This window comes from Doryrhamphus excisus, linkage group LG1 (assembly GCF_037039965.1).
Source record: "Doryrhamphus excisus strain RoL-2023G ecotype Guam linkage group LG1, RoL_Dexc_Guam_v1.1, whole genome shotgun sequence".
In the NCBI taxonomy this organism is placed as follows: Eukaryota; Metazoa; Chordata; class Actinopteri; order Syngnathiformes; family Syngnathidae; genus Doryrhamphus; species Doryrhamphus excisus.
This window is the reverse complement of record NC_136357.1, coordinates 4326719-4347202: the sequence shown is the minus strand read 5'-3', so window position 1 is coordinate 4347202 and position 20484 is coordinate 4326719. Positions and strand designations below refer to the sequence as shown.

General features: G+C 37.5%; 1 protein-coding gene across 4 annotated transcripts; it reads left to right on the top strand.

The window, feature by feature from the left end:
• Positions 1-1476: 1476 nt before the first annotated feature.
• nr1h4 (nuclear receptor subfamily 1, group H, member 4) lies at positions 1477-19378 on the top strand. Of its 4 annotated transcripts, none has more exons than XM_058076486.2 (10): positions 1477-1633; positions 3270-3418; positions 9054-9431; positions 13007-13147; positions 13886-14019; positions 14942-15034; positions 15146-15245; positions 15336-15482; positions 18799-18912; positions 18990-19377. In XM_058076486.2, exons 2-10 carry the CDS (start codon positions 3322-3324, stop codon positions 19226-19228), a joined length of 1443 nt encoding a protein of 480 aa, XP_057932469.2. In that variant the 5' UTR covers positions 1477-1633; positions 3270-3321; the 3' UTR covers positions 19229-19377. The 4 variants fall into 4 exon arrangements, with proteins under 4 accessions (XP_057932469.2, XP_057932468.2, XP_057932471.2 ...); XM_058076485.2 differs by having other exon boundaries at positions 3267-3418; XM_058076488.2 differs by lacking the exons at positions 1477-1633; positions 3270-3418 and adding an exon at positions 5412-5718 and having other exon boundaries at positions 18990-19378.
• Positions 19379-20484: the final 1106 nt, after the last annotated feature.

The following is a 20484-nucleotide window of genomic DNA, read 5'->3' as shown; positions in this document are numbered from 1 at the left end:
ATCCTGCTTCCTGCTTTCCATAATACAGTTTAAGTTTTTTTTTTATAATATACCTCGTACCGAAGTACGAGGTGATATGACCATACAATGACATAATGGGTACCAATAGTAAGTAATATGCATTTTGAATATAAAATCATGGTTTGTGTTAACATTTTTGTATTCCTGGAACAGATTAATTGGATTTACATGTTTTTTTAATGGAAAAATTGGATTTGGTTAGAGTACATTTTGGTACTCTAACCAAGACATTCTGGAATGGATTAATGACACTAACCAAGGTTTGACTGTATTACCTCCAGTACCCCTGCAACCCTCGGGAGCGGTTGAAAATGAATGAATGAATAACTAAACCACTAATTGAGACTCCAAATTGTCCATAGGTATGAATGTGAGTGTGAATGGTTGTTTGTCTATATGTGCCCTGTGATTGGCTGGCCGCCTCTCGCCGGAAGACAGCTGGGATAGGCTCCCCAGCTTCGTGAGGATAAGCGGTAGAAAATGAATGAATGAAAATTTACTTACGTTGCTTGCTGCTACATCGTGTCTTCGTCAACAATCACATTTTATTTGAATTAATATGCATTAATATGCATTAATATGCATTAATATAAAATCATGGTTTGCGTTAACATTTTTGCCTTCCCGGAACAGATTAATTGGATTTATAAGATTTTTTAAATGGAAAAATTTTATTTGGTTAGAGTACATTTTGGTTTTAGTCAGACATTCTGGAATGCATTAATAACGCTAACCAAGGTTTGACTGTATTACCTCCAGTACCCCTGCGACCCTCGGGAGTGGTAGAAAATGAATGAATGAATAACTAAACCACTAATCGAGACTCCAAATTGTCCAAAGTTGTGCGTTTGAATGTGCATAGTTTCTCTATATGTGCCCTGTGATTGACAGCTGTGCTCCCCTGTCACCATCAAGACGACAATCAGTGTCGAAAATGAGAAAATAGCTTTTGTCAACAACCAATATGGATTGCATCAGAAAATCCTGGATCCTGTCAGCTCTTGAGCACAAACCCCAGAGTCCAGCAACCAATGGCAAAGGTTCTGTTTATCCCAGAGACGCTCTTTGTTGACTCAGAACGGCTTCTTTGAATAAAGCAAGAGCCGTCAATGATTAATCTATTGTTTATGGACAAAATTCATGCAATATAGCTGAGATTTAAAAAAAAAAAAAAAGTGAATTAAAGTGTAGTCATTTGGTTTTAATTTAATAACTTTCACAAAAATATAACATTTATTATTTAGGAATCAGTGCAGTACTTAAGAATGGGTGTCATTTTTAATAAAAATAAAAATGTTTCCTGCATGTGTGTGGTGTTTTTGTTTGAAGGGGGGTCTCTCATTACCAGAGCATTTGAGAGATAAAGTTTTTTTTTTTTTTTTTGGGAGTGTGTGTTTAAGCTTGGTTTGGGGGGGGGCAAGGATAGACCGCTTAATTAATAACCACATCCTTTTCTGTCTGACCTTAGCTAGTCACTCATGCTTTAGCTGGAGCTAGGTGCACTAGCAAATATTAGCAAATATTGATGTATAGCTCACAGGGTGGGCATCCGAAACAAGCTTGAATGGGAATACAAGGATCCAAATAGCGGGAATCATCAAGTCGGGATAAGGTAAGAAGCATGTGGCGTATTTTATTATGATGAGTGTGTGTGTGTGTGTGTGTATAATGGCAGGTGAGATGTCTGATTGTTGTGTTGGTAGTTAGAACACACACAATGTTTTTTATGTGAATATTAAGTCATAAATTAAAATACATAATCGTATTAGTCGTTTCTTGCCAAAATTAGGTACTCTTTCATCATCTAATGCAGGGGTCTCAAACTCAATTTACTTGGGGGCCACTGGAGTTCGGGTCTGGGTGAGACTGGGCCGCATCAGGTTTTCCCAAAAAATAAAAATAAAAAATGCATTTATTAAAAAGAAAAAAACTTTGCTTTGGTTCCAATTTTCTACAAGAAAAGCTCTAATAAAACATTCCACTGTTCTCAAATATCTTACTTTTTATTTTTCTACACAAAATAAGATGAAAAATAAATAAACAAATCAAGAATAAAGAAAATCAATCAGTAATAAATAAATAAATATAATAATAATAATAAAACGGCAAATAATAAAAACTTAAGAAACCATATATAGTTGGTGGGTAGACAAATTACTTTTTTCAGATTAAAATGAACAAAGCATTATTAGAGCCCTGTAGACATGACAAAACACGACTATAGTCACATTTATACTCTTTTTATTTACAACATATTGCGCAACTGCAGGGTCTTGAGACACATGCTAACTCGCAAACTAGAGAGCTAGCGACCTAAACGGTAGCCTTCAAGTTATTTCCTTTAAACTTAAATAGCCAAAAACTTACCACTTCCACATGGATAGGGAGGATAACTATTAACAGTTATTTAACCGAAGTCCGAAGACAGCTGGGATAGGCTCCAGCAACCCCCGCCACCCTCGTGAGGATAAGCGGTTGAAAATGAATGAATGAATAATAATAAATATACAAATAAGTGCCAATATGAGTTTGGAAATCTATTATTCCCATCATGGGCTGCATGGTGGTTAGCACAGAGGCCTCACAGCAAGGATACCCGAGTTCAATTCCACCCTGGGTCATCTCTGTGTGGAGTTTGCATGTTCTCCCCGTGCATGAAGTGGGTTTTCTCCGGGTACTCCGGTTTCCTCCCACATTCCAAAAACATGCTAGGTTAATTGGCGACTCCAAATTGTCCATAGGTATGAATGTGAGTGTGAATGGTTGTTTGTCTATATGTGCCCTGTGATTGGCTGGCGATCAGTCCAGGGTGTACCCACGCGTCCACCCACGCGACTCTCGTGAGGATAAGCGGCAGAAAATGAATGATTGAAGATAGTAAAATATTAGCATGGCGCAGTATGACATGACAACAAAATACCATCATAACAATGAACACACTGTTTATCATATTTCCATTAAATTGTACATTAAATCCATAGAATTGCAGCAGAAGTGCTGACTGCACTGGGAGCAGTAATAGCACACATACTTGGGGTATAAGAATACCATTTAAAAGGAGGAGTGCATGCCAAAAAAGTGCCAACTATGCAACGAGTATCCCCACAGCAGCTCATCCATGTGTGGGTGAGACCATTTGACAGGCGTGCTGATGTGGAGACTCACCAGCTCATATTTAATGACTTTGCACTGTCACAGGCTGCTGAGTGGAGAACAGATCTTTTATCATGTCATTCTCGTTACAGCAGGAAACAGACACAAACTTCTGTGTGGTCCACTCTGACGTGACACGTTTCCTTCATGAATGAGTGGGTGGGCCCCGACATTGATGTGGTGGGACCACTGCAAATCCCACCCACCGATGAATTCTCCATTTCAGAGAGCTCCCATTTATTTGGTAAGTCTGCTTGACATGACGTGAGTCGTAAAAGTAAGAACGCCAATCTATTTACATGACATTGACATGGTTGGAGAGTTTTGGGGACTTAAAAGTGAAAGCACAACGTTGGTGGCTGCAACCGGCGTTGATAATTTGGCGACTTTGTGGCGAAAACAGGCAACATTCCAAACCCTCTTGGTGACATATTTCTCAAAAGTGACTCACGGCAAATCTAGTGATTGTTTCTGACATCATTGGAAAGTTTTGGGGACTTAAAAGTGAAAGCACGACATTGGTGGCTGCAACCGGCGTTGCCAACTTGGCGACTTTGTGGCAAAAACAGGCAACATTCCAAACCCTCTTGGTGACATATTTCTGAAAAGAGATTTGCGGCAAATCTAGTGACTGTTTCTGACATCATTGGAAAGTTTTGGGGATTTAAAAGTGAAAGCACGACATTGGTGGCTGCAACCGGCGTTGCCAACTTGGCGACTTTGTGGCAAAAACAGGCAACATTCCAAACCCTCTTGGTGACATATTTCTCAAAAGTGACTCACGGCAAATCTAGTGACTGTTTCTGACATGGTTGGAGAGTTTTGGGGACCTAAAAGTGAAAGCACTTCCTACTTCGGTACGAGGTACATTATTTAAAAAAAAAACAAAAAAAACCTTAAACTGTATTATGGAAAGCAGGAAGTGAACAAATGTAACAGTTACTGATTGTAAAAGTACCAGATGGAGGGGTAGGATTTAATAAGCTTTGCTTCTTCCTGCGAACCAGGATCCTGTTCCGGTTCCAGCCATGTTGTTTGGTCTATAGCCAGTTCCACTTAGGAAAATACGTGAAACAGAACTGGAGGTAGCAGAAATTAGGATGCTGAGGTTCTCAATGGGAGTGACCAAGATAGATAGGATCAGGAACGAGTCATCATAGGAATCATATGAACATTACATGTTAGAGGCTAGACTGAGATGGTTGGGACAATATATTGGTAGAAAGATGCTATGTTTCAAGTTGCCAGGTAGGAGGCGTAGATAACGACCAAAGACCAGGATCCTATTCCAGTTCCAGCCATGTTGTTTGGTCTATAGACAGTTCCACTTTGGAAAATATGTGAAACAGAACTGGAGGTAGCAGAAATTAGGATGCTGAGGTTCTCATTGGGAGTGACCAGGATGGATAGGATCAGGAACGAGTCATCATAGGAATCATATGAACATTACATGTTAGAGGCTAGACTGAGATGGTTGGGACAATATATTGGTAGAACGATGCTGCGTGTTGAGTTGCCAGGTAGGAGGCATAGATGAAGACCAAAGACCAGGATCCTATTCCGGTTCCAGCCATGTTGTTTAGTCTATAGACAGTTCCACTAAGGAAAATACGTGAAACAGAACTGGAGGTAGCAGAAATGAGGATGCTGAGGTTCTCAATGGGAGTGACCAAGATAGATAGGATCAGGAAAGAGTCATCATAGGAATCATATGAACATTACATGTTAGAGGCTAGACTGAGATGGTTGGGACAATATATTGGTAGAAGGATGCTGCGTTTAGAGCTGCCAGGTAGGAAGCGTAGATAAAGACCAAAGACCAGGATCCTATTCCAGTTCCAGCCATGTTGTTTGGTCTATAGACAGTTCCACTTAGGAAAATACATGAAACAGAACTGGAGGTAGCAGAAATGAGGATGCTGAGGTTCTCAATGGGAGTGACCAAGATAGATAGGATCAGGAACGAGTCATCATAGGAATCATAGGGACTTTACATGGTAGAGGCTAGACTGAGATGGTTGGGACAATATATTGGCAGAACGATGCTATGTTTCAAGTTGCCAGGTAGGAGGCGTAGATAAAGACCAAATACCAGGATCCTGTTCCGGTTATACAAAGACCGAATGGCACATAGCAGGAACAATTGGTTGTTTTCACATATATTTAATGATATGTAGACTTTATGGTGACAAAAGTACTAGCATGCTAGCTTGTAAACACACACGCCACACGGTAGCAGTCGGCCATGTCCATTGCTGTGATGGGGTGATGACTTCATGTAGTATCCAGCTACTTGTAATGGAGAAATTGCATTGTATGGTTAATGAGTAGCTGTATCAACCTTTGTGCCCAGTTCGTTCTTAGGCAAGTGCCAAGTTGTTCAGAGCGTGACCTGCGGCTTCTGCGCTTCGAAATAAAGCTAACTTGAAAGAGACAATACTTTATAACAAGATGGCTAGTTAGTTAGAGACACATATATATATATATAAATATCAGTTTTTGGTATCTCAGACATGGCCATGGGCAGAACCAAGTCTTCAAGAGGTCAGTGTTATGTTGAATTTTTTTATATCTTTATCATAGCAAATTGATGAGTACTTTTAAGATAGGATTGACTTCCTGTTCTTTTAACAAAAATGTCAAGGAATCCTAGCTCTGGGAATCCCGAGTGACTATGTTGCAATATTAACATTGTATCAGTTTCCACAGTGGAGATTGTTTTTGAGTTGAGCCAGCTAGCAGTTAATGATTCATGGACTTACTGTACGTGTTGTGGGGGCTTACACATTATACTGTTTAAGTGTTTTTTTTCTCAGGAAGCGTTCAAAATAATTGAATTACATTGGCGACATCCAGTACATTATGCACACTGAGTATTATTAGCCTCTGAAAAAAAGGTTTTAATAATATAATGGTTGTTAGACTGTATTGGTTAATGATGGCAAAATGAAGCCCCATGAGGCTTCGAACCATTTAAGCCAACTGGTGTAACTGCCTCTCAGTCAGTGTATGCTGTCAGTTTTAAGTTCCTCCCTATTTTCATTTTTGGTTCCTACCGAAGTGTATACAAGTTAATAAGGCGGAACTAATTTTGTGTAGAATCGTTGTTTCCACATGTGCATGTTTAATTGTTACACCAATAGAAATTAAGATCAGTTGTTGCCATTAGAGCTCAAAGGCTAATAGGTTCTAAAGGATTGACGATCTTCTTTATAATTCCCTCCTAAATCATGTGTGCAGCCATTAAGGTAAAGTATATGTGTTTTGTATTGTTTTCCTTTCAGTCTCTTAGTGTCTTAGTTTAGTTATTCGCCTTATTAGTCTTATTAGTTATTGTATATTTGTATTATATGACCTGTAATTTATTGTATTTTGTACCCTTTTAGTTCTCACGTCGGTTTTGTAATAAATCCATCAGTAAAAGACAAGAACTAGTTACAACTGGTTCGAAAATGATTCAATTTCTTGAAGCTTCATGTGCACACGAAACCACCTGCTGGCCTTGGATAGAATTACAGGCGGCTGGATCTTCATGTGTGATGATGCATTGAATGCTGATCTGTTTTGGCTCTTGGAAATTAATATGTAGGACAAAAAATTGTACAACCAAATGATTAATCTACAAAGTGTAAGATAAAATATACAGTATATATAAAATACTGAATGTTTTCTTGTCCATAAATGCCATGTATCATGTGATATGTCTCGCTTCTTCATGATTGTGTTGGTAATACTGTAATACAGTAAAGTCTCGTTATATCGATATTGTCAGGAGTCGGAAAAAATATCGATATAACCGGACTGTCGATATATCCGATCCTGCGCCGAACTGCATTAAAAGTGGGCAATAATGCACTAAAGAACCAACTGCGTTCGTGGTTTCTGTGTGTATAGATTCTATACACACGAGAGAAACCACGAACGCCAGCATGTAAATATGAAAAACAGTGATTATTGCAAGCGATAAAAAGATATCTGAATACAACACAATTAAATGCATGTATTTGTACGCTTGTGTCTTCGTTGGAATAGGTGTGTATGCTATGTCAGTTGGTTCTTCTGTTGCAGGCATGTGTTTGGCCAGCTATGTGGGGCGGGTTGAGCATGACCTGTGAACCAGGAAGTGCGGGAATCGGTGTGTGTGCTGTGCTCTGGTGGTGGAAGTGTGAAAAATAAAGTTGACTGGAAGCAGCCGTTCGCCGTGTTCTTTTTTGGTATTGAAATCCTTAAGCAAAGATTGATTTAAGCTGCTTTTGTATCGATATAAGCAGACCAAATTGGCTGGCGGGAGATGAAAAGGGCATCGTAGTAACCGGATTATCATAATAACCGGGTATCGTACTAACAGAACTAATTATATCATAAAAGACTAGAAATTTGCCGGGAAATGAAAATAGTATCGTAATAAGCAGTACTTCGATATAACCGATATTGATATAACGAGACTTTACTGTATATTCATATTATAATGTAGTACTATTAACCTTACCATGGACGGGTGAAGGTCCAGTTTCATCTTTATGTTTATGAAAGGCACGTTGATGCCTGAACATGGATGAGGTGTTATTATTGTACCCAAACTCCTTGAAACACAATAAGTACTTCACCTGTCAATAACAATGACAAAAACTTCGGATGTCATCAATTCCGGCCCCTCTTCCCAATGAATCAAGCCTCGGTACACGCTTCGCGGAAGTGCCCACTCGATTACTCGACACACGCTCTTGTAACATCACTAGTATTGGTGTACCTAATATTGTGGCATTATGTGTTCTTTGACATGTATGAAGAGAGGAATGAAGATTAGTCACAGCAAGACAGAGGAGTATATGTGTGTGAATGAGAGGGACCCAAGTGGAAGAGTGAGGTTACAGGGAGAAGAGATACATTCATTCATTCATTTTCTACCGCTTTTCCTCACGAGGGTCGCGGGGGTTGCTGGAGCCTATCCCTGCTGTCTTGGGGCGAGAGGCGGGGTACACCCTGGACTGGTCGACGGCCAATCACAGGGCACATATAGACAAACAACCATTCACACTCACATTCATACCTATGGACAATTTGAAGTCGCCAATTAACCTAGCATGTTTTTGGAATGTGGGAGGAAACCGGAGTACCCGAAGAAAACCCACGCATGCACGGGGGAGAACATGCAAACTCCACACAGAGATGGCCGAGGGTGGAATTGAACCCTGGTCCTCCTAGCTGTGAGGTCTGTGCGCTAACCACTAGTCCGCCGTGCCACCCTAGTAGAGATACAGTAGATGGAAAATTTTAAGTACCTGGGGTTAACAGTTCGGAACACTGAAGATTGTGAAAATGAGGTGAAGAAGCGTGCGGGGGCAGGATGGAACGGGTGGAGAAAAGTATCAGACGTGATGTTTCAGTTTCAGCTAAAATAAACGGAAAGGTATACAAAACTGCGTTGACACCAGCCATGTTGTTTGGTCTACGTATAGACAGTGCCACTTCGGAAAATACAAGAAGCAGAACTGGAGGCAGCAGAGATCAGGATGTTGAGGTTCTCATTGGGAGTGACCAGGATGGATAGGATCAGGAACGAGTCATTATGCTAGGAATCATAGGGACTTTACATGTTAGAGGCCCCAAGACTGAGATGGTTGGGACAATACATTGGTAGAAGGATGATGTGTTTCGAGTTGCCAGGTAGGAGGCGTAGATGAAAACCAAAGAGGAGGCTTATGGATGTAGTGAAGGAGGACATGAGGGGAGTTGGTGTGATGCTTCAGACAATATATGAATGAACACATTATGCTTATTTTACTATGATGCCATTGGATATTTGTGTACAATAAAACAAAAACTTGCCCATAAAAGAATCCCGAAACTATATTCCGTTTCTCCTTTTGTTCTTGCAGATATTCTGTCCGATCAGAGCAACCCTCTGCTCCAGGACCCTGACATGTTACCTTTCACCAGCTACCCAGGCATGCAGTATTCTAACATGGAGCCGCCCATGTCCACAATGCCATACTACTGCACTCAGAACTATTATCCTCAGTACAGCGGAGAAGAATGGTATTCTCAAAGTGGGCTATACGAACTAAGGAAAACAACACTGGAGGACAGCTATGATGGTGACAGGGTGGAGGTGTCCGCTGTCGTGCCTGCTGTATGCAAGAGGAACCGACATATGACCCAGGCTGGACGGCTCAAAGGGGAGGAGCTATGTGTCGTGTGTGGAGACAAGGCATCGGGCTACCACTATAACGCTCTCACCTGTGAGGGATGTAAAGGTAAGAGCAGATGAAGGTCAAGGCGGACTTTATGTCACATGGCACATATGATAATTTCATATTAACAGTCGCAGTTATTAACTGTCACATTCACACCATCGCTGCATCAAATGACTCAGTGACTTAGAATAAACAGGATATTACTCATATGCCATGTCATTAGAACCATTTGCATTCTTTGTTATATAAAAATCAGGCGTGTCACAAGACGAGATTTTAAGTACAATTTAAAAATATGATTGGACAAACTTTTTAATTTAACCATGTCACAAAATAATGCATGTGTGTTTTGAAATATTTATAAATATTATGGTGCATTATTTAAAAAAAAAACCTTAAACTGTATTATGGAAAGCAGGAAGTGAACAAATGTAACAGTTACTGATTGTAAAAGTACCAGATGGAGGGGTAGGATTTAATAAGCTTTGCTTCTTCCTACTCCTTTTGGACATGTGGAACTGTGAACTGATTATGTGATGCACTCAATTGTAATCTGATGCATGTTCAAATGAAATAAAACCATTACCATTACCATTTATTGTACCACATATTGACATTAAATGATATGATTGGCAGTATGTTTAGACCAAATACTGTTATGATAATTCATAGTGTCGCGGGGGTGCTGGAGCCTATCCCAGCTGTCTTCGGGCGAGAGGCGGGGTACACCCTGGACTGGTCGCCAGCCAATCACAGGGCACATATAGACAAACAACCATTCACACTCACATTCATACCTATGGACAATTTGGAGTGGCCAATTAACCTAGCATGTTTTTGGAATGTGGGAGGAAACCGGAGTACCCGGAGAAAACCCACACAGAGATGGCCGAGGGTGGAATTGAACGCTGGTCTCCTAGCTGTTAGGTCTGCGTGCTAACCACACGACCGCCTTGCAGCCCTACTGTTATGATAATATATAATAATAATAATAATAATAATAATAATATATCATTATAATGCATCTTTCACTTTGTAAAGTTGTGCAATTGCTGTTTGCGACGTGTTTTCTCACAGGCAATTTGTACTGTCTGTCGAACGTTTGCAGCATTTCTTGAAATGCTGGCTTTTCAACTGTATTAAAGAGTAGCATTTCTTTAACAATGACTGTGGGAACGTACACAATTTTTGTGCCACTGATAACTAATGGGGGCGGCACGGCGGTCGAGACCTCACAGCTAGGAGACGAGGGTTCAATTCCACCTTTGGCCATCTCTGTGTGGAGTTTGCATGTTTTCCCCGTGCATGCGTGGGTTTTCTCCGGGTACTCCTGTTTCCTCCCACATTCCAAAAACATGCTAGGTTAATTAGCGACTCCAAATTGTCCATAGGTATGAATGTGAGTGTGAATGGTTGTTTGTCTACGTATATGTGCCCTGTGATTGACTGGCGACCAGTCCAGGGTGTACCCCGCCTCTCGCCCGAAGACAGCTGGGATAGGCTCCAGCTGAGGATAAGCGGTAGAAAATGAATGAATGAATGAATGATAACTAATGGTCTCAGTGAATGTTGGCGTCACAACAAAAGCTCTTGATGTGTATTTTTTTCCCAGATGGGAAAACTTATTTGGGTGGACATGTTTGAGGTTGGCAAGGTGCCTTTTATGTTGTTGCCAGTTATGAACGAATTCAACATACTAGCTTATTCTTGTTAATATTCCCACCTTGCTGGAGTATTTGGCTTTGCGGTCATCTTTTTTCCCTCCTAATTTCTATGTTACCTTACATTGCGGCCTATTTTTGCTGTGTGTAAACCGAGTGACTTAAGTGATTGCATGACTGACAAGCAGTCTGATGCCCTCTTTTTCCCTGTTTGGAGGCAAGAGAAGAAGAAAACAGACATAGCGTCCCTAATACCTGCGAGTTTTTGATTCAGCTCTTATATCGGAACTTATGAGAGATTCACACTTTCACACTGACCTTTTCCAGTGTCGTAGTGCGGTCTTAAGGTAATTGTACACTGTGAAGTCAGACAATAGCAGGAGCTCTCTGCAGCTTGCCCGTCTCACCGTGTGACTAAGAATAGGTTCAGGTACCTCCTCTCTCGCTAACGCTGCTGTCAGATAGGATGGAATAGAATAGATTGGGTTTCCTCTCAACTTTCTGCTGTACAATACAAGAGCAACATGAGCTCTGTTACATTAGTGCGTGGTATTGTTCTGTCACAATGGCCGATAACTGTTCCAAAGTTCTCCTGCGTGTGTGTGTGTGTGTGTGTGGAGAGATTGTGGAAAAATGCCATTTGGATACACATTGTTGCATGGGGACATAATTAGAACAGGGGAGTCGTTGCCAAACGTTGACGATAAACGATTAACCGAGCCAAATAACTCAGTAGCTATCGGTGCCACATTTTCGGTGCTAAATGAATGCACTCAAACAAGTGCTTGTGTGCAAGTAACGTCTTTTATGTAACGTAGCATGTCGACAAAGTCTGGCCGTGTTATTCAACGTTATTGCTGACCTTAACGCACCAGCGAGAGCCAAACTCTGAACATCAACACTCGAACAAAGGCAGGTTGTTCCACTCGCCGACTCCGTGCTTGCATGTGTGATTAACTAACAAACAAGGGTTGTCTAAGGTAAGGGGAGTCTAACATCAGCACAGTTGTGTATCGATTATCACAATGTGATGATTGTATGTACTTAAAGTACTTTAAAATATTTTCTTAAGTATTTTGACTGGGTTGTGTTTTGTTTAAATTTAATTTAATTTAATTTAATTCCAGTTTTAATTTTAATTTTAATTTTAATTTTAATTTTAATTTTAATTTTAATTTTAATTTTAATTTTAATTTTAATTTTAATTTTAATTTTAATTTATTTGTGAATTACTAATAATTTTATTAAAAATAGTGAAGTATTTAAAATTACTCTATGTTCAACTTGCATGTCAAAAAATACAACATTTTAAATACCAGGGATGTCAGTACCGATAAATATCGACCCAATATCAGCATAAAAATGTGATATTGCTATTGGATTTTTCATTTCCCCAATCATAAAAAACGATATTTAAAAAATGCTGTATACAACACATATGTGTTCATTCCACCACAGGAGATCTGTCATGTTACAGGTATTGGTATCGGCTGATATCGGAATCAGAAATTGAGACTTGGATGATATCGGCAAAAAAGCCAATATCGGACATCCCTAAAAAATACAATATTTTTTTTTACTACTTACTTTACTACTTAATACTTTTTTTAAAAATACCGTTTCAGCACCAGTATCATTTCCATACCAAATCGGCAGCAGTATTGGATAATATATTAACAATTCCCAACCTTAGTCCAAAGTGCAGCCTACACCTTATTTTTATTGGCCTTGGCATATTATAAAAATCTAATAAAATCATTATTAACGATATACATATATTATCCGATGTTACATTGATTCGGTTTGTCACCTGTAACGAGATATTAAGGTTTTGTTCATATTTCATAACATTCATTGAATTATTTTAGCAACTTAAATGCATCACATCTATCATTTAAGTTGATCATGTTTCATATCAATCATATTTCTGCAGCATACATGTATGTTTTCATCTGACTTTCTTCTTTTGTGAAGGTTTCTTCAGACGGAGCGTGACAAAGAATGCTGTGTACAAGTGCAAAAGTGGAGGAAACTGCGAGATGGACATGTATATGCGCAGGAAATGCCAGGAATGCCGACTCAGGAAATGCAAGGAGATGGGCATGTTGGCGGAGTGTGAGTTTTAACTGTTTAGAGCCTGAGATGAACATTTTGGGTAAAAAATGCAAGGGGTTTTCTGCAAGGAGAGTTTCTATATAAGGAAGTCTGACCCTTTGTGACATCACAAAAGAACGGTTTGACCACGCCTTTTCAAACCGAGCGTTTTCAGCCATCCCAAACTTCTTTCAGGGCTCACTTCCAAATACGTAAACCTCATTATTTGAAACTTTGGCATCGTTTAACACAAGAATACAACATTCTAACTACATTTGTAGGTCAGTCAAGTGAAAAAAGCATAATATGTCCCCTTTAAATCAACTCAATGTAGGTCAATATATAGTATATGTCAAACTGTGAGCAAGTCATTCACATTTTAGCTTTATGTTATTAGCGACAAACAAATTACCGTATTTTCTGGACTATAAGTCACACTTTTTTTCATAGGTTCCTGCGACTTATACTCCAGAGCGAAAAAACAGTTTATGTTACATGAAGACTGGATACCTTTTCTGTTCATGTTTATTTTTTGTGTAGCTGACTAACCATTGTGTTAGCATATCTTACACCTATTCAGCCTGTTCTCTATTCTTTTATTGTTAGAACTTGCCTTCTAAGAGGCCGTAATGTCTGTTTTGTAAAATAAATTACCCGCAAAAAATGCGACTTATAATCCAGAAATACAGTAGTCTAATGTGGTGGGACTTTGATAAAGAATACCTCAAAATCTAAAGTTGCCCATGTTGTCGACTGCAGGTCTTTTTACAGAGATCCAATGTAAATCCAAAAGACTGCGGAAAAACACCAAGGCCTCGCCGGGACAGTCGACTGGAGACGAGACAGAAGGGGCGGATAGCAAAGAAGTCACGTCAACCACCAAAATCTCACAGGTTCAGTAATTTACTAAATCAAAATAAAAGTCTTTATCGGTCATTTCTTCAAGTTGCCTCATTGAATTATTAAGTTTTTGCATTTAAATGATGTATAGCTTTTATTGATTTGTACATGTAAGTTTTAGTACCCCTGCAAAACTGTGTGTGAATTTGTCAGAAGAAATGGTAATGGTAATGGTCATGCATCAGATTAAAATTGAATGCATCACATAATCAGTTCACAGTTCCACATGTCCAAAAGGAGTAGGAAGAAGCAAATCTTATTAAATCCTACCCCTCCATCTACAATCAGTAACTGTGACATTTGTTCACTTCCTGCTTTCCTAATATAATTTAAGTAATTTTAATTTTAATTTTAATTTTAATTTTAATTTTAATTTTAATTTTAATTTTAATTTTAATTTTAATTTTAATTTTAATTTTAATTTTAATTTTAATTTTAATTTTAATAGTTAATTTTATTAGTGAATTACTCATAATTTTTATTAAAAATAGTGAAGTATTTAAAATTGCTCTATGTTCAACATACATGTCACAAAATAAAAATACTAGGGATGTCGGTACCGATAATTATCGACCCAATATCAGCATAAAAATGGGATATTGGTATTGGATTTTTCATTTCCCCATCATGGTACTTTTACAATCAGTAACTGTTACATTTGTTCACTTCCTGCTTTCCTAATATAGTTTAAGGTATTGTTTATTTATTTATATATTTAATTTAATTTAATTTAATTTAATTTAATTTAATTTAATTTAATTTAATTTAATTTAATTTAATTTAATTTAATTTAATTTAATTTTAATTTAATTTAATTTAATGTTTATCAACTGCTTGTATTGTTTCTTGAATTGGCTCATGGTTGTGCATTGTTTGAGAAATTAAACATAATTTTCCCCTTCTTTTGTTATCCAGGGAAAAATGACTAAAGAGCAACATGCACTCGTGAAAGCCATCGTAGAAGCTTACAACAGGCATCAAATTCCTCAAGAAGTGACCAAAAAGCTGGTATAAAATTTGATTTTTATCCAAAGACACAATCTATGAAAACCTAATTACCTGATTTTTGGTTCATCTTAATGTCATTTCTGCTTATTGTTGCTTTTTTTTTATTGCTAGCTTCAAGATCAGTACAGCGCTGAGGAAAACTTTCTCCTTTTAACAGAAATTGCAACAAGTCAAGTCCAAGTTCTGGTTGAGTTTACAAAAAACATCCCAGGTTTTTTTTTTTTTCCCCCTCGCCAACATGCAGCACATAAACATGTACAATATGAACTTACATGTGCGTGTTTTGTTTTTTTTCTCACAGGCTTCCTGTCTTTGGATCACGAGGATCAGATTGCTCTACTGAAAGGTTCGGCAGTGGAAGCCATGTTTCTACGTTCCGCTCAAGTTTTTAGCCGCAAGATGCCAAGCGGGCACACGGAAGTTTTGGAGGCGAGGATACGCAAGAGTGGTGAGTCCAGTGAAATAATGTTTAATATCAGTATGACAGTAATTCTGACTTGAATCATAAAATCACACACAAATGATTATCTTTGATGCAGCGTCAATCTCCTGATGCATCATCTTGTTATTTCGTGACGAATGGAGTCAAGTCCTCCATGTATAATTCATCATAGCAGCTGAGACGTGCATGTTGTTGACCTGTTGATCTCTGGACTGGTTTAGGTTACGTTGGTGCGCACACTGTTACTGGGTTTCATTTTGGCATGTGTGTACTCGTGGCAGGTAAAAAGGGAATATTTGCTGTCACTCCAAGCAGAGTGAAGACGTTCAAAACTGTGACATAATCTTGTATTTTTTAACTTTATTTATCAACAGAACATGAACTTATTGACCTATGAGTGTTAGTTTGATTTTGTGTGGTGGTAAACTACAGTACATTATTGATGGACACTTGTACATCTTATTTATGGTAATGGTAATGGTTTTATTTCATTTGAACATGCATCAGATTACAATTGAATGCATCACATAATCAGTTCACAGTTCCACATGTCCAAAAGGAGTAGGAAGAAGCAAAGCTTATTCAATCCTACCCCTCCATCTGGTACTTTTACAATTACAGTTACATTTGTTCACTTCCTGCTTTCCTAATATAGTATGATTTTTTTTTTGTCACATGACTATACAATGACATAATGGGTACTGTAGTTTGTTTTTCTTACTTTTACAATCTGTAACTGTTACATTTGTTCACTTCCTGCTTTCCTAATATAGTTTAATTTTTTTTAATAAAAAAACTTCTTTGTTTTTTTTTTATATATTTATTTCAAAATAAAATTTTAGTTTTACAAAAATAAAATTTTACAAAATTTTAAGAACATTTTAAGAAAATTTTAAGAACATTTTAAGAACATTTTAAGAACATTTTAAGAACATTTTAAGAACATTTTAAGAAAAAGAAAATTTTAAAACAATTGTAAGAAAAGTTTAACAACATTTAAGAAAATTTTAAGAACATTTAAAAACATTTTAAGAAATTTTTAAGAAAATTTTAAGAACATTTTAAGAAATTTTTAAGAAAATTTTAAGAAAATTTTAAAAACATTTTAAGAACATTTTAAGAACATTTTAAGAACATTTTAAGAAAATGTATGGCTATGTATATTGATGAACAGATGCATTATAATGCATGACCCCATTGGAGACTGGAGACTCTAAGGCCCTGTCCACACGGGAACACTCCTGAAATTTATTTTTTGGTGAAAACAATTTGTATCCATATTGTCTCGAATTAGTCAATAATTGCATCCAGATGGTGATGGATCACTGACTAAAAACAATGTTCGTATCGACAAACAATTACTCACAGTCGTAAGTAAAAAGACGAAAGAAACAAACATATATTCATACCTATGGACAATTTGGAGTCGCCAAGTAACCTAGAATGTTTTTGGAATGTGGGAGGAAACCGGAGTACCCGGAGAAAACCCACGCATGCATGTTGCATCATTATTGATATATTATTCTAAGGCTTTTAAGGTCCACATAAAATCATGTGGCTGGCAAATGTGACAAATGCGGTCTATGTGTACCCTGTGATTGACAGGTGACTAGTCCCACCATGACACTAATAAGGACATGCAATGTATGTGCTGCATTGCTAAACAATAGCAGCCTCTATTGGTTATTGCCTTGCAGTGATACAGAGCATGTGGTATTTATATTAATATTTATGTGAGATGCCATCATGTCAGTCAAGCTGGACAGTTAGACGGTACTTCACCGCGTCCCCAGGCGCCCCCTCGGCTGTGAATAGTGGTGAGCAGAAACATTCAACCTAAAGGCCAACCAGGGAGAACGAGGAAGCAAAGCTGTCTGAAACGACCCATTGTTCCTTATCGATACATCAAGAGTGCTATTGTTCAATTTTCTCTCTCTCTTGGGCTCCCCTGGCATTTGCCCGAATGCTTGATGACAGATATCCTCAGCTATTTGGAAAATGTCTGCACGACTGCCAATGTGATTGATTAAAATGAATGACCAAGAAATAATTTAACATTAATAACTTGGAATAAATTACACTGCAATATGAGGAAACACGGGATGGTACGGAATGGTAAGTTTAACTTCAAAGCCCTGGCATATGGCTCTATCGACAAGACAAAAGTTATTTGTATCTGTCAATGTGGGTATTATTTTATTATCATTTATGCAGTGGTACATTGGCATGCAAGTGCTTTTGAGATTATTATTTTTTCTTTCAACTGCAAGCTAAAATTTGCGTTACGAGCTTCTACTTCACGGCGGGCATAGCCGAGTCGACTGTGTTTGTTTGTTTTTCATACATTGAAGTCCATTTTGTGTTGAACTGTTTACAAAAAACAGAATATTTCATCAACAAAAATGTGCATGAGGTAAACATATTATCCAGTCTCATATTGATAGCTTTTTTTTTAAATATGTAAAATGATCTGTCATACTTTGCAACCTTTTTTGATCTGTGATTAATCATGAATTAACTGTGGCTAAAATGTGATTAATCATGATTTAAATTTTTTTTAATCTATTTTTCTCATTTTTGCTGTTTGTTTTTATGTTATTTTATTTCTACAATGTGCCGGGGCCAATAAAAAATAAGCTGTGGGCTGCAAATAGACCCCAGGCTGCCCTTTGGACACCCTTGGGCAAGGTTACTGTATCTACAGGATTAATTTTGATACGCTACTTTTTGTCTTGACTCGGGACAATAAAATACAACATAGTTGAGGTATGAACTCCTTTAACACTTGTGTAAAATAAAAATAAAAATAAAAATAAAAATAAAAATAAATAAAAATAAAAATAAAAAAAAATTAAAAATAAAAAAAAAATAAAAATGGCGACCAGTCCAGGGTGTACCCCGCCTCTTGCCCAAAGACAGCTGGGATAGGCTCCAGCACCCTCGTGAGGAAAAAGCAGTAGAAAATGAATTAATTAATAAAAATAAAAATAAAAATAAAAATAAAAATAAAAATAAAAATAAAAATAAAAATAAAAATAAAAATAAAAATAAAAAAAACTCAAATTATATTAGGAAAGCAGGAAGTGAACAAATGTAACAGTTACTGATTGTAAGAGTACCAGATGGAGGGGTAGGATTTAATAAGCTTTGCTTCTTCCTACTCCTTTTGGACATGTGGAACTGTGAACTGATTATGTGATGCATTCAATTGTAATCTGATGCATGTTCAAATGAAATAAAACCATTACCATTACCAAATGTTCTTAAGCAAAAAAATATGTTTTTCTAATTTACTGTGATAGTATGTACTGTTGTTTTTCAGGTATATCAGAAGAGTTTATCGCTCCGATGTTCAACTTTTACAAAAGCATTGGCGAGCTCCATATGCGGCAGGAAGAGAAAGCCCTCCTCACCGCCATAACCATCCTGACACCAGGTGAGCCGCGACCAATGGATTCACATATAGTGAAATATAAAATCAATCAAACATCAAAATAAACATTTCCTCTCTAGACCGACCTTATGTGAAGGATCACCATGCCGTGGAAAGACTGCAGGAACCCTTACTGGACGTGCTGAGGAAGTTGTGCGTCTTGCATCATCCGCAGGAGCCTCAGTACTTTGCACGTCTTCTGGGCCGGCTGACCGAGCTGAGAACTCTCAATCATTATCATGCAGAAATGCTTGCATCCTGGAGGATGAACGATCATAAATTCACACCGCTTCTCTGTGAGATCTGGGATGTGCAGTGACAGCGCAGGAAAAGGAAAATGTAACATGGACATTTTAACTTGAAACATACGTAGTCACGGTCCACAGTGCATATACTGTATGGCGTCTATCAACTGATATACTGTATGCGTTTCTAATAAACTCCTGCACAAACAACTTGCTTGGTTGCCAGTTGTAGTTGCCTGATTTACAAATTCCATATAGTGTATATACTAAAACTTTTAAATTACATTAATACACAATAAATGATCATCTTACTTTGAACACTGTACCATTGTAAATAGTTTGATGTGTTTTTTCATAGACTACTTTGATCCTTTGAACAACTACACAAAACTGTGTGTTGTTTTATTGGCTTCCTGTATGCTTGAATGGTACACAAGCTTCTACAGTTAGCACAAAAGTCAAATCTAGTCTAATCAACAGACTCCCCATTCAACATAGGCAAACAAGCTAGCAAGCTAACAATTAGCATTTTAGCAACACTAGCTGGTGTAACACTAGCTGTGGAGCTACACGACAATGCATATTCCACATAATAATACTTCATACTTTGCAACCTTTTTTGATCTGTGATTAATCATGAATTAACTGGTTAAAATGTGATTAATCATGATTTAAAAATCTAATCTATTTTTCTCATTTTGGCTGTTTTTTTATGTTATTTTATTTCTACAATGTGCCCGGGCCAATAAAAAATAACCCGTGGGCTGCAAATAGCCCCCAGGCTGCCCTTTGGACACAAGGTTACTGTAGCCACAGGATTAATTTTGATACGCTACTTTTTGTCCTGACTCAGGACAATAAAATACAAACATAGTTGAGGTATAAACTCCTTTAACACTTGTGTAAAATAAAAATAAAAATAAAAATAAAAATAAAAATAAAAATAAAAATAAAAATAAAAATAAAAATAAAACATATATTATATCTGAAAATATATTGGGCACCCCTTGTTCTAAATGAACTATATTAATGTGTTACATGATCTATGAAGTATTCAAAAGCACACATACGACCTTCTGTGTCAGATCACCACCTTGTGGAGCTACACGACAATGCATGTTCCTCATAATAATAATAATAATAATAATAATAATACATTAATAATACATTTTATTTGTATAGCGCTTTTCAAAATACTCAAAGACACTTTACAGAAGAATGAAGTTGAATAAAGCAAGTAAACAGAATAGAAGACACACCAAAATACAACATTCATTGGTTAATACACAGTTACCAGGGGTGGGCAAACTACAGCCCGGGGGCCTACATG

Coding starts and splice junctions, on each gene's coding strand:
- nr1h4 (XM_058076486.2), top strand. CDS start 3,322: ATGAATGAGTGGGTGGGCCCCGACATTGATGTGGTGGGACCACTGCAA. Junction 9,432..13,006: donor CACCTGTGAGGGATGTAAAG/GTAAGAGCAGAT, acceptor TCTTTTGTGAAG/GTTTCTTCAGACGGAGCGTG. Junction 15,035..15,145: donor AAGAAGTGACCAAAAAGCTG/GTATAAAATTTG, acceptor TTTTATTGCTAG/CTTCAAGATCAGTACAGCGC.